The sequence below is a fragment of the Leptinotarsa decemlineata genome, unplaced genomic scaffold, assembly GCF_025532065.1.
Source record: "Leptinotarsa decemlineata unplaced genomic scaffold, Ldec_3_MD MMD2_tig00026299_RagTag_RagTag, whole genome shotgun sequence".
NCBI classification, from domain to species: domain Eukaryota; kingdom Metazoa; phylum Arthropoda; class Insecta; order Coleoptera; family Chrysomelidae; genus Leptinotarsa; species Leptinotarsa decemlineata.
In genome coordinates, this window is record NW_027412676.1 from 1,357,842 (window position 1) to 1,373,083 (window position 15,242).

The following is a 15,242-nucleotide window of genomic DNA, read 5'->3' on the forward strand; positions in this document are numbered from 1 at the left end:
TTTCAATTCAAGATGCGTATGCGAGTGTGTAAGGCTTTAAATATCAATCTATGAGCACGTGGAAGAGATGACTGCAAGCCATCACCACTTTCTTCAATTATCCACCTTATCTATTGAAGAAATAAGCTCGACTTTAGCGTTCAAGTCTGTTCTTCGGGGTACTCTAATGACTAATAAATTATGTACACACTTGTTTTAAGTCCCATAGGCCTCTTGACACTTATAGTGCATTAACACGACTGTTTTTATTCATTTTTTCATTCCAGTATCATTTTGTATCGCCAGTTTGTCGTCGAACTTCAAATGGGGTGCTATGGAACAAGTAGATAATAGCACGTTTCATGTGTTTTTGAATGAAAGTAGCGTGAATGACTCTGATATTTTCCAAGAACCTGGCCCGATTTTGGAAGATTGGGTTATAAATTTGTATTTTGGGTTCATTTGTTTGGGATGCATAGCCGACTTGTTTTATATTTTGGCGCTGATGCGATGCAAAAGAAATGGTAAGTTCGAACTGATTTCAAGTAAGTTGAATTATATTCGAAGTTTAGTGTTTATAAAGATAAAAATATCTTATAAATGTTGACAATATAATAAAAGTAGATAGGTGGAAACATATTTAATAAAAAGTTGTCGCAATTGCGAACCCCAATAATGTGAATAATATGACCAGGATTGCTACACAGAGAAAAAATCAAGTCAAAAAATCGATTTTTACAGAAACGTACCTACCCTATGAATTTTGTTTTAGACATTTCACTTGATTTCAAAATATTCGAAAGGAAAGTAGTATTTTCCATTTTTTATTATTTCTTGGAAGAATTGGATTGTGGAAAAAACATATTTTCGTACGACTTTTGAAAATAAAGAAAATTGATGGGAAAATAGTTCAATTCGTTTGCAATTTTTGATGACTTCGGTCGTTTCATGAATAACGAAGAAAAAAAAAATTCGGTGTTTTTCTCTATACTTATTGTACTTACTATTGAAGTTATGAAAAATTGTATAAACTCGTTTGTTAATTTTCTTATGGAAACAAAAATGGATGGACATATTGTTTGGGTATTTGCAGTCGTTCAATAGAAATTCGTTTCTTTCATAAACAATATTAGGTATATGAATGAATGACTGGATATTTTCACAAGCTTTTATTTTGTGAATTAGCTTTTTTGAACAGGTATCATCAATGGATTGAGCTGAACTTTTACATACCATACACATTTATATGGTTTCTAGGCGACACCATTTTACATCTAACACGGCAGACATTAATAATAATAATAATCGACTTTATTGTATTTACATAACATTAATTGAAGGCAACCTTATGACGAATGGGCGAAGTGTCAGCTAAATATGGTTTTCAACTCTACCCCTGATAATCTTATCAAAATTTAATCAATTCTACTAGGTAACAAAAAAAACCCGAATACACTTGAAAAAGTATTCTCACACTATGCCAGAGCTGTGAGGCAATGGTTTAACGAACATTTTCCAAACCGATGTATAGGCCGTGGTAGTCCGTTTATAGAGTGGCCACCCAGATCTCCAGACCTCACAGTTTTGGACTTTTTTCTCTGGGGACTTCTCACACAAAATGTTTACAAAAACCGCTCAAGAGATAGAAATGAACTTTGTGCAAGAATTCGACAGGTAGGTATGTGCAGATATTAGCCCTCAAGAACTAAGGAACGTAATCAGAAACATTCGTAACCGCTACGACGCATGTATTGAAATACGTGGTAGATTAGTAGAGGCTACTACAATATAAGTTAGAATTAATTGTTGCACTGAATCGAAACATTTCAATAATTAGTTATTAGTTACGTTTATTAACATTTTTTGCTTCATTGTTAGTTGAATTGTGTGAATGTAATTCCGTTATTTTCATTAAAAATATATACGCTGTTTGTTTTTCTTTTCATCTGGCGGCACTTTATTATTGAAATCATAAAAAAATTATATATTGTGACTGTTAGCTGTGTGAGTTTTCGAATTTTTGAGTTGTCATAACTTTGTTAATAATGAATATTTTGTCATGAAATTTCGGTCACACTATTTAGAAGCACTCTTAATCCAGTGGCGTAGTGATTTTTTCAATAAAAAAATCGCTAATAAAAAATCCCGATTTTCGACTAAGAAAAAATATCGTAGTAGGTATGCCCTGACACTTTAATAAACATTTCAAATTTTGTCCCAAGATAGACCTTTTAGTAGGTACTTGACATTTCAAAAAAAAATTATTAAAATCGATTTACAACTTCAAATTTTAGGGGGTGTTTCCATTAAAAATGGGTCATATATATATATATATATATATATATATATATATATATATATATATATATATATATATATACAAATTATATAAATATATATAAGATAGACCTTTTAGTAGGTACTTGACATTTCAAAAAAAAAAAAAAATATATATATATATATATATATATATATATATATATATATATATATATATATATATATATATATATATATATATATATATATATATATATATATATGGATTCTCTTGGAAAATGGAAAGTTTTTTTTATTTATGTATCAAAGGGCTTTTTCAATTGTTTATTTAAACATTTTGTTATTTTAACATTTGGGCATTAGACTAGTTTTCTTGCTTCAAATCATTGATAACTTTTCAAAATGTAAATAATATGTTTTCCTGTTTTTGATGTGAGAAATTGGAATGGCATGTTGAATTCATTGACAATTCAAAAGATAATATCTTCAAATAGGTATAATAAAACTCACACACACACATATATATATATATATATATATATATATATATATATATATATATATATATATATATATATATATATATATATATATATATATAATTTATAATCATGCATTTTATGTCTTCGCAAGATTTTATATACCCAAATCTTCTTCAGCACTTCTTATCGATGACTCGGGAAATGCGTGAAAATATGCTAAGACATTAATCTGGTTGTCTTCGAAAGTTACGGGTCGAGGCAAGTTTCTTGATGCTTTTAAAGTTGATCCAAATGCATTGAAATTGTTCTAAATTGGTATAAATTTCTTGAGGTTCATTGGCGGTAGATTCGGATACATTTCATTGAACTTTGTACATGTTCTGCTGATAATTTTGCCACACTGTCCAAAAATAATAAACAAATTCATAAGAACTTCGTTTGAATAGTTTTGTTCCATCGTTTTGAAGGTATTTGCAACTTCTGAAGTGACGAAAATGTCGATATTATTAGGAGAATGTCACAACGCTACTGTCAAATAGTAATCATGGCCTGCTTACCAAATACCGAATGGAAATACCATTCTGAAGGGACATTTTCACAAATAAATGTTCATAAGTCCGAAACTTGACTAGTTAGGTATAGGTAAGATATACATAGAAAGAAAGCAAATTTCAGCAGCTTTCCGAATTTTCAATAATAAACAGGGTGTTCCATTAAAAATAATCAAATTTCAGCAACTTTTTCAAGCAAACGAAAAAACTGTATTTTTTTACCACCCTGTATTGAAGTAACGGAGATTAGGCTGACGTGTGGGAAGTGTCCAAGTATCACCTAACTCCTAACCAAATTTCGATATCATAGTACTCCTTAACTAAAAGATATCGGCATTTTTAGAAGTCATGATTTTCGAAGAAAAAAATTGAAATTAATTTTTATTTCGAAAACGGTAACAGATAGGTATAGGGAAATATCAAGAAAAGTTGTCGGGCAATTGTTGGAGATTCCAAAAATAATATTATATACAGAGTGTTCCATTTGAAAAATCAAAGTTGTTACTGCTTTCTAATAGAAGCGGTAACACCGCATTGTCGAAAATATTTTAGTTGGCTAGAGAATGTCCGAATATGCCCTCCATTAAATTTTCAAAGTGATCCGTTGTCTGGTTCACCAGAAACGTCTAATGTGCCATCCACCGTGAATCAGCCTGTATATATATTAATATTGAATGTGTCACAAAAAGGATTTGAAGCTTCATAACTTCTATTTAATTATCTGCGAGCGCTTTCGACAGCTGGTCGTACTGTCATCATCTAGGCACTACTCAAATCTTGTAGTTTGAGTAGTGTCTAGATGATAACAGTAGTAGTGCCTAGATGATAACAGTACGATCAGCTGTCGAAACCACCCGGTTGAACCCGGACAACAGTATATCAAATTGCTGACCGCAGAAACCTATCCGAAAATATATATTATATATCATTCAAATTAACTCTTGATTATTACATTTTTCAAAAGCATTTGGTAGCTCATTGTAAAACTTCATACCTTTATACCTTTATAACGCTCAATATTTGTTTTCATTTCCATCAATTTTGGATTGCTTCAATATTTCTGGTCGTGTGGTCACTATCAATTTTGAAAGTTAGGTTTAAATGTTTGAGGTTACTTTTGACTGAATGAATGAAGTTACATAATTTAAGTTTATGTTTTATGTAAGGATGATATATTTTATGTTTTTTTTTTGGCTTATTATACAAGCTGAATGTAGGTTTCTTGTAATTTGAATTGATAATACACTTCATAATTTTGTTTCGAAGTGTTTCAATTGTTTTCAATGAGGAATTTTTTTACCATACTCCATACTGATATTAAATATTGAATTTATAAATATAGGTACTAATGAAAAATAAATCAATTTACGATAAAAATTTCTTATTTTAGTTACCATTCCAATCCATCCCCTTCTTATTGTTTTCTCTATGATGAATTCTCATTTAGAATGAGATCAATCAATTTCGGGAATTTCTGAGAATTAAGTGACATTTTGACATTGAAGACATAATGTTATTTGATCAAGGTCTTACTTGTACACTAGTGGTGTCATCAGTAAACGTTTGTAATTTACCATATAAATATTCTGTAGCCAAATAATTGAAATATATAAAAAACAAAACAGATCTCAGATGATGTGGTGCTGCAGGTTTTTCCGGGTTTTCCTGCAGCTGAAAAAGCAAATTAGCCACTGGAATCAATGAAATCGCTTCGTAGCGCCATTTAATTTTTGTTGTTGTTTCATAATTTCATGATTTATATTACTTTCTTTTTTACTCCACATATTATTTTTTCAACTAAATAGATTGCCCATATAAACATGTATTTCTTCCTATCCAATGAATAACTTTGAAACCAATTGTAAACTAATGCTCGGATACATTATTTCCAGAAGAATTTTATGATCAATGAAAGAACTACACATTTTTTGTCCGTGTCGCTATTTTTTGAAATCCATATTGCCCATCATATAGAAATTTTGACTTTTCAAGATATTCAAACACATTCTAGAATGTGGTGATTTCTCAATAATTTTAGATAAATTTGGTAAAATTAAATTGGTCTATAATTCGTTAATTGGTCTTTTCTACCTGTTATTGGAGTTTTTTCCCAACACCAAACCGTTATTTTAACACCTCGACACGTGTTTCGATCACCAAGTGATCATCTTCAAGAGGAAGATCAGTTTGATCAAGAAGATCAAACTGATCGAAACACGTGTCGAGGTGTTAAAATAACGGTTTGGTGTTGGGAAAAAGCTCTAGTAATATTCATTACTACACCAAAAGTTCCAAACAGTGCATCACAAGTACTTTTCTACCTACTTCGAATAAATGACAATTTTCCTATTATAAGGTAGGTACACTAACGCTGTTGAAAAAGAAATTCTGGAATACAGGGTTGTAGTGACCAATGATAAGTTAATGAGTTCGTCATGATTATTGTGCTTTATTGTAATTCAAACTTTGGCCAAAGATTAAACATCAACCTTTTGAATTCTCCATTCTTATATTCAAATTTGTACAAACGTTACTCAAACTTTTTGGTTGAAATTCATAACATAACAAACAAAGTTTTGTTTTACTGTTGAAAAATAGTTATGGTTGTTACCAAAATATATACTGAAAAAAAAACATAAATTATAATTATCACACCTAAAAAAAATTTTTTTTTTCAGGTACCCTATCACTAGTTTTGCAAATTTCCACAATAGACGCTTTCACTCCATTCGTAGCAGCCACCGAAATACTAACTACCAATAATAAGACATGGATATTTTCACAGGACTTATGTCCTTTATACAACGGAACAGAGATTCTTATAAACTCCTTGACTTTATGGTTGATAATTTGTTTTAATTTTCACGTAATTTCTTTATGGAATATGTACAGACATGACTCCATAAAAAAGAATAAGAATCCTTTGACATCCTGTGGAGATGATTCTGATGAATGTTTGGTTACTAAACGAGAAAACGCAAATAGAGTTCTCAATATCGATTACCGCAGGAGAAAAAATGATGTATCTGTCATAATACCCACTATAATGGTTTGGTTTTTCTGTGTGTCTCTCAGTATACCAAACTTTACACTATCATCCACACTCAGAATGAAACGGAAGTACACAATTTGTGCAATAATTGATAACTTTTACGGACACATATTACAGGTTTTGTTACTTGTTTTCAGAGTGCTGTTACCAATCCCTTTATTGTTATTCTCATTAATTATTTCTGCCATAAAGTTAACGAGAACCTCATTAAAAGACATTGATACTATTTTAACTAGTGATTTTGTGAAAATACGGGGTCTGTTGATATTTTGTATTGCTTTATCAATTCTCTATCTCACGACTTCGTTTCAAAGAAATGTGTTTCACTTCATGCACATAAATTCTCATAGTTTCAGTGATAATACATCTGAAATATTCAAAGTTCCACCACTTTATAATAATCAGTTAAGTACATCTAATAATATAAGTCTAACAATGTTACATTATAGTTGTAATACCTTCAGAGCTTTATTATGTTTCTTCCTGTTACCAAAGTTTAGAGATTTAGTGAAAAGTAAGATTTTTGTTTGTTGTAAAACTGAAAATTAAATAACTGTGACTTGATGTACGATATTTACGTAGTTCATAAAAATATATTGTTTTGTTAATATTGTTTGGCAAGAAAGGTTGATAAATAGGCGAGTTCCACAATGTTGTGAACACTGAATTGATGTTTGTTTCAAACACAAAAAATACAAATAATTTTGATGTTTTACTATTGGTTATTTGAATAGGAAAAAATTACAGACAAGGTATTTTTTATTGAACTTTTATAATTTCTTGAAGACTGTGAGTAAATTGTTATCATTAAATATTATCAGTGGTTATATCCCGAGTGCACAAGTTTAATCAGTTAAAATGCACAAGTCCATAATTTTTTAAATTTTGTCAATCAAATGATTTGAGTGTATAATAATTTGATAAAATACCGAGACCGTAAGTCGAGAGATTTCATCTCAGATTATTATACACGAAAGCTTTTGCTTAACAGCAAAATTTTAAAAATTGTGGGATTGCACGCATTTTGATCGATTGAGCTTGGTGTACAAGGAATATATGTTGAGATTATTTCTAGAGAAAGAAAAAATAAAATGAAACGTTCTTTCAAAATCGAAAACAGAAAATACAATTTGAATATATTTAGTTGCATCAGAACAAATAATAAGAAAAATTACAATTTTTGTAGATAATTGGTGTTTGATTTTCTTGATTTCCCACTTTATAATCATTTCTTTTATCAATATGCAATGTCGGTTCTGAATTTATTCTGGAGTTACTGCATTGTTCTATATGATTTTCAGCGAATCATAGACTATTGATGATATCTAGATGGTGTTCAGAGTCCATTTGTAGGTATGGTTTTATTGAACTACTACTTCCGTGGCCCGTGATTTTAATTAGCTGCTGCTCTTGTATATTCTTTTTCATCAAATGACTCACAGTAGTAGATCTAATAGAGTGGTTAGTTACTTTATTTTTTGGCAACTTCTTTTGTCCATTTTTAGAGTCCATTTCTACCAATAGGCGAATTTTTGTTCTAGGAGGATGAGCTCATGAGTCAGGATTATATTTATTTGGATGTTTTTCAATCTGACAAAAAAAAGGAAAAGTTTTTGCCTAAACTCTGTAGATTGTGCTTTTTCAATTCGGTTAAAGATGTTTTCAATTCTGGACACCTAAACATTACAACTTATTTTCTACGGCTACGCTATAAAAGTGACTACAGAAATGGGTGCAAAATACAGAAACAAATAGTGTGTAATAGTAAAACTAGCCGAAATCATCCACTAGTAAATATTGATTATTTGTAATTACCTGTTACCTGTCCTCTATTATCTGTTTCTTCAGAGAAGTAATAAAACTGAACATTTCACAACCTCGTCTCCTCTCCATGCTAACTCCAATGGAATTATGCAAAAAAGTTTTTTCTGCAATCCTGCTGGTTCATTCCCATTCCATTGGAGAATCATTTTTCTATAATTATCCATATTCATAGCCACCAAACTAATTCTTCTTTCATTTGGATGATCCAAATTGGATCCTTCTGCAATTCTCTTCGTTTGACATTACAATCATCTTTAACCGACTTGAAGATAATTTTTTAAAATGGGTCAAAAATTATTTTATAGTTTGAAGTATATTTCTTCTATTTTTTGCAGTTATGTTCTAAAGAGTCTTGATGAAATTTTCTCTGTAATCTTTGAGTATCAAACCAATATTCTCCATAGATGTATTAGATTTCATTTCATAACCCATTTCCTTACAAAATATTATGAATCGTTTGCAGATTAATTTATGAGTTTTCATTGTATTAACTAGAATACTATTTAGAATTGTTTCAGGTACTTTTTGTAGAAAAACACTGTTTACTCAGTTTTTTCAGAATCAGTTGTTAGGTACTAACTCGAAAATATTGTGTTGGCAGCTGGCGTAATGAACATTGATCTCTAGATACCTAATGTGCCTTTTACCTAATTGTGTTATTTTAACCAGTTAAACAGGTATAGTGCAAATAATCTCTGTAAAACTCCGTAAAAGCTGCCTAGTCATAAACCTTTCTATCGTTTTTATGTATTAAAGGAATTAATCATTATAATCAAGTTTTTCATTTTCATAAACTGTTCTTTGAATAGTCATGACACGTAAAATTTGAAAGTACATAACAATATTGACCCGTCTTTTTTATTCAATAAAATGTTTCTGGAGAGTTCATTATATTTAAAAAAGTAAACACTAAAACCAAAAATTTCACAGAAAATTTTCAGAAGTCTTGATGTAATGACTACCATTAAAAGTCTGTTTAGTTTAAGAAGCAGCAATCACTGTCATCGAGATTTCCCAGAAAGCTATCAAGCACATTTGTGGACAACTATAACCTCTTCAGAACTGACATGTTGTTCCAGTTAGGTACGATTTTAAGATTATTAGTCATTTGGAAGTATCCATGATGATAAAAATTTTTCACATAACAATTTTACTAAAGGGGCATTTTGGTACACAATATAACTTTCTCAGTTGGCACACCAATGCAAAAGAGCTTATAGGTCACAGAACAGAAGGGCCGCAAAATAGTTTGACATGCAGAACATTTTACTGTATTAATTTTAATTGTTCACTGTATAATTACTTTACAATGTGCACCTTTCCTTTGGTACTATGAAAACAAAATGTAAGACCAATGTCAAAAAAAATTGAATTTCAAAAGATTTGCACTTAGTTTTATAATAAGGTTCATAGCTAGAAATTTTATCAGTTTTACTTTTGGTGTGTTATGGTTTTTATAATGTTATTTGAAAGGTGGTTCAATGGTTCAAGTATGTTATGAATATTTAATTTTTTATCAAAACAAAAAAGGAAGTACTTACCATATCAAAGATGTGACTGGAGTAGTGTGAGTAATTGACACTAGCTGATTTATTGAAATCTTTTGATTTGTCTGGGACAATAATGGAATTTTCCTAGATACTACCACCTGATTAGAAAATATTTTCACAAACAGTACTGATACAGTACTAGATTTACTATGTAGTTGAAATATTATGGTATACACGGGATTTTTCTTCAGTCTTACCTGAATGGTAGATCGCAATCTGCATTATCACGGGGAGTTAAATCAGATTTTAAAACTGTCAAAAATGGTGTACCGCAGGGTCCTGTTTTGGGGCAAATCTTTTCATTTTAAATATAAATGTCTTATGCTATTATATATTTCTAAAAAATTCATTCCTTTTGCAGATGATACAACTTTTGGTGACTATCACATGAATGACTTGATTGTTTCTGTGAAAAATCTGTCTTTCCATTAATCAGCTGTCGCCCCCATACGAACGACAACTTTCAGAAGTTGAGAAACTTGTGCGAGCTAAGGACTAACGAGGTCTTACCTTTTAACGTGTGATTCCTAACACTAATGTCACTATGAAGTCTACTAATGACTTGTTTTCCTAATAAGACTTCTCAATATAGAAAGAAATCAAAATCTTACAATTTTCAGTAACATAAACATAAGTTCAGGAAACAGTATCTAGCTGTATGACATACATAACCGAATGAACTGGTCATGTCATGTTGACAAACTGGCCAGTAAGTTATCAAGTATCATATATATGATTCATACATTGAAGGATTTTGCTGCTATTAGAACAACTAGATCAACTCATTTTGGATATGTCATAGTATATGGCATAGTTTCATGGAGTAATTCATCTCAAACTGAAAAAAAAAATCTAAAAATAGTTTGATATCTAGTGCGTAATTTAGAGGCAAATTATGCTGCTTCCCACAGCTTTCATAAAAGAGTCAGTTCTCCGAAGTATCCAAAAACAATGAACTAGACTTTACAATCCCAACATGACTGTCCATAGCGATCGGGAAACTTAATAAGAAATGAAAGTTCCAGACTAACCACATCTAAGAAAATTCAATAAATTTGAAATTCTACAAAATAATTCCCAGTCACATAAGGCAACAAGTCGTTTTTACTTATATCAATGAATGAATTACAAAATTCTAACTTTGAGTGAATTTCACTTCAATAATTGTAAATTAATATTTCATGACTTTCACTAGTGAATGTGTTCGTTTTAATTTACTTCTATAGGTGAAATTTTAATATCTTTGTCTTTTTTAACATGCTACACATGTATGTATACAATACTGTATCATGTAGTCAATAAATTCTATTCTGTTTTATTCTAATAGAACGTCCTACCTACTGGAGATTTCAGTAGTTTGCATAACATCCAGAGAATAGATTGAATTTCATTGTTTGTCGAATTTTAGTCAGTGAGCATACCAATAGACTATTTTTTTCTTCCGCTGATCAGAGTAGACTACTCTGGTTCATCTCCGGAAAAAGTCAACTTGATGGTGACTTTAGCAGTCCAACTGATAGAGCTATTGTCTACGGAAACACGTCTTGAACAAAATTTATTGCGAACATTGTATAATTATCATGGATTAGTTTATCAGTTGTAATCTTATCCATATACTCCTTATATCACCTGAATTAAATGAAACTTGCTGATATTAATATAATTAAAAAAAAAATTCAATTGGTTTTGTATGAGGAGTATATTAGAAATGTAGTTTCGAAGAATTTTATTAGATTCGATTTGCATTTTATCATTTTTCTTTCTGTGCCTTTAACCACTCCATATCAAACTGCAGAAATTGAAATAAAAAATTTGTCAAAACAAATATACTTATTGATGAATAGATAATAAAAATTAACTCAAGGAACTTATGAGCTAGTATAATTTGTTTGTAAGGGCATAACAACATATTTTATATCACGATTTTGAGTTTTTCTTAGTATTTCTGCAGCATGTTGTAACTGCAAAGCACAATCTGGATGAGCACTGCCTGGCAACTGCATGCATTCCTGATCAAAAATATATGCTAAACCATTGAGTAAATCTAAAAATCCTAGTGAAATGGCTGCTTTCCTGAGCCGATTCAGTTCCTACAAAATAAAATTATATTTATATATTCAGTGAAAAAAATAATTAAATCCTAATTCACTAATAGACCTGTTTATTAAGTTATGTTTACAAATACTCGTGTTGAATATTTCTCAAATAAAATTTTACTGTGTGGTTTGTAACAACTTTAAATTCTGAGGTACCTCTGAGATTTGAAATGTTATCTTTCAAGAGAGGTTCGAGAGCAACCATATTCTGAAATGCACGTTTTTTATTGGCGTGAAATGCAAATATTTCTATCTTTTCTACTAGTGATGACAGAAATTAATATCTATCCTGCATAATGTACCAAACACACGTAGACTATGAACCCTATGTGTGATAACGAAAAATGTGTAAATTTTGTCCCTTTTGGGGAGTAACACCTAAAAATCATTGTAAGTAACTTTTTGCCCATTGACCTGAAAAACTACTGCACTACTGATAATTCAAAGCTGATATAGAAAATATAAACATGTGCAAGTGATTTGCCATTAAACCTCTTATTTAAAACTAACGCCAGTAACGTTCCAAAATATTTTATGATTGATGCAATTAATTTTCCTTTATTTTATGTATTCTAATATTAACATTTGTTTACAAAAAGGATTTGAAGCTTTAATAACTTTAACATCTTCAAGGCATCTCCTTGATAAATATATATATATATATATATATATATATATATATATATATATATATATATATTGCCATTGAAGTGCGCACCATATGGGAAACTTTTTTTTCGAAAAGTTTCAATGAAGTTTACGTTGGCACTTGTTTGTGCTTTAAATTTAACTTAAAATGATTCGGCCAACTGCGACCAAATGATGTTCAGTGTTTGTCAAATTCAACTTTTTTTTGAAAAAAATTGAAAAAGTGCATTTCTAGATCGAATTTATCAAAAAGTTACTTGAAAAATTGTGTCTACGGCAATTTTATATCCACATGCCAAATTTTATGCAACTAGGATAAAGTTAACGTTTTGCTTATTTTTGACAGATATCCCCTTTATTATAAAAAACAAGTTCGGTTGATTGTCATCAATTCATGTATACATAACAAACTCAGTATAACTTTTCTGATACATTTTTACTTATACGGACATTTTTAGAGAGAAATTAAAAATTTGCTATAAAAATTTTAACATAACTGGTGCAAAGTTTCAATCACTTGGCTATTTTCTTAAACAAACCTTTGATTTCGAAAAAGCAGAGGCAATAAAAAAAAATGCAAATAATTTCGATAGAACTATTATTATTATTATAAATTTTTAACAACAATAATATTATAGAAAATACAAATGGGTACAAAAAATTACTTATTGATCTAAATGAGGCTGTCAAACACTTATAGCCTACATTTCAGTATGTCGTCCTCCACGTTCAATACAAATTATGGTCCTTTTACTGACATCTGTAACTGCATTTTTAATAAATCGGGTATTTATATTTGCACAGCACTCGCGAATGGTATTTTCCAGATGTTGTATGTCAGTAAATGGTCTAATTCGGTACACTTTTTGTTTCAGGTAACCCCACAAAAAAAGTCTAAAGGCGTCAAATCGGGTGATCTAGGTGGCCAATAATGTTCCCAGTTACGTCCAATAACTTTGCCTCTGAACATTTGTTGAAGAGACTGTTTTACAGCAACCGTGTGATGTATTGGTGCGCCATCAAGCTGATACCATAGGTCGTATTTAATATTCAAAGGCATATTATCTAAAACTTCACTAACCTCATTATTTAAAAGGTTGAGATAACCGACGGATGATAAATTTTCCCTAAAGAAAAATGGCCCAATTATTTGGTCGTTAAGTATCCCACACCATACATTAGTTTTAAAGGAATACTGATCACCACATTTAACTGTGAAATTGGAATTTTCTTGGGCCCACCATCGGCAATTTTGAGAACTTACCGTTCCATTTGAAGAGAACGTTGCCTCATCTGTCCATAAAATTTTATACGGAAACTTTATATTTTCTTCTCTCTTTTCTTGAAACCAAAATAAAAACCCCAAACGGACATCAAAATCTCGTTCTTTCAATGTGTTAATTTATTTTGGCTTGTAAAGCCAAAATGTTATCTTTAATAAAATGTTTCTAATACTTTCTCCCTTGTAATCGGTATTTTTTATAATATCGGTTATGCTCGTTTGCCCGTGTTCAATAACTTTTAAACAAATGTTCAGTTGGGCCTCCTCATCATATTTACTTGGAGTGTGCTTTTTTTTGAATTGATTTGCTACAGATCCTGTTTCTCTGAATTTCGACATTATCCTTGACACTATAGTGTCTATGTTGAACATTTTTTCCTGGATGCCGTTCATTAAAAATGTTAGCTACTTGCCGGTATGGTGTATTCTCACCACATATTAAAACTATTTCTATTCTTTCCTGAAGAGACAACATTATTGCAACAATAACTGTTAAAAATTTGACAAGTAAATCAACAACTTGACACTATCATAACATGCATTTTGTTTGTCAAGACCTACTTAAAATTTTTATTCAACGTGATTAAGCATCCTTACCGCCCTAGTTAGTGTTTATAAATGATCTGTAAATACTGAATATTGAAATTTTAATGTAATTTCAACTCTAGTAATTTTATTAATACTTATTGCAGTTTTTGAGTTGTGTTTGCTTTTTCAAAATTGAAGGTATTGACGTTTGTTTAAGAAAATAGCCAAGTGATTGAAACTTTGCACCAGTCATGTTAAAAATTTTATAGAACATTTTTAATTTCTCTCTAAAAATGTCCGTATAAGTAAAAATTTATCAGAAAAGTTTAACTCCATGATGAGTTTGTTATGTATACATGAATTGATGACAATCAACCGAACTTGTTTTTTAAAATAAAGGGGATATCTGTCAAAAATAAGCAAAACGTTAACTTTATCCTAGTTGCATAAAATTTGGCATATGGATATAAAATTGCCGTAGACACACCTTTGTCAAGTAACTTTTTGTTTAATTCGATCTAGAAATGCACTTATTCAATTTTTTTCAAAAAAAAAGTTGAATTTGACAAACACTGAACGTCAGTGAGTCGCAGTTGGCCGCATCATTTCAAGTTAAATTTAAAGCACAAACAAGTGCCGAAGTTAAACTTCATTGAAACTTTTCAAAAAAAAGTTTCCCATATAGTGCGCACTTTAATGGTGCCATATTTGTCATATTTATATCTAGATATTATATATTTATATTTAATTCCTTAAAAACACATAGTATTGTTATTTTCCGATTATGAAATACATTTGATATAACCACTTTATATTTATGAGTATCTTAGAAGTTTATGTTGAAAAAATTTGTAAAACTCTGTGAAAAAGTAGGTTTTTTATAATATTACATAATATAATGTTATACATCCTGCGCCCCATTTATTACAGAGATAAAATTCAGTGGAAAATACTTTTCTGAATGTGAATT

At 30.2% G+C, this 15,242-nt stretch overlaps 2 protein-coding genes across 2 annotated transcripts in view; one reads left to right on the forward strand and one right to left on the reverse strand.

Annotated features, from left to right (window-relative positions):
* The first annotated feature begins 227 nt into the window (after positions 1 to 227).
* LOC111513809 (uncharacterized) lies at positions 228 to 8,940 on the forward strand. The gene is made up of 2 exons (XM_023170028.2): positions 228 to 503; positions 5,971 to 8,940. Exons 1-2 carry the CDS (start codon positions 314 to 316, stop codon positions 6,891 to 6,893), a joined length of 1,113 nt encoding a protein of 370 aa, XP_023025796.2. The 5' UTR covers positions 228 to 313; the 3' UTR covers positions 6,894 to 8,940.
* A 2,589-nt stretch (positions 8,941 to 11,529) lies between these two features.
* Positions 11,530 to 15,242, reverse strand: part of IntS14 (integrator complex subunit 14) — a 30,103-nt gene continuing 26,390 nt past the window's right edge. The window contains exon 6 of the mRNA XM_074180669.1: positions 11,530 to 11,808. Within this exon, the coding sequence (XP_074036770.1) occupies positions 11,587 to 11,808 (222 nt within the window). The 3' untranslated portion in view covers positions 11,530 to 11,586. The remainder of the gene's footprint in view (positions 11,809 to 15,242) is intronic.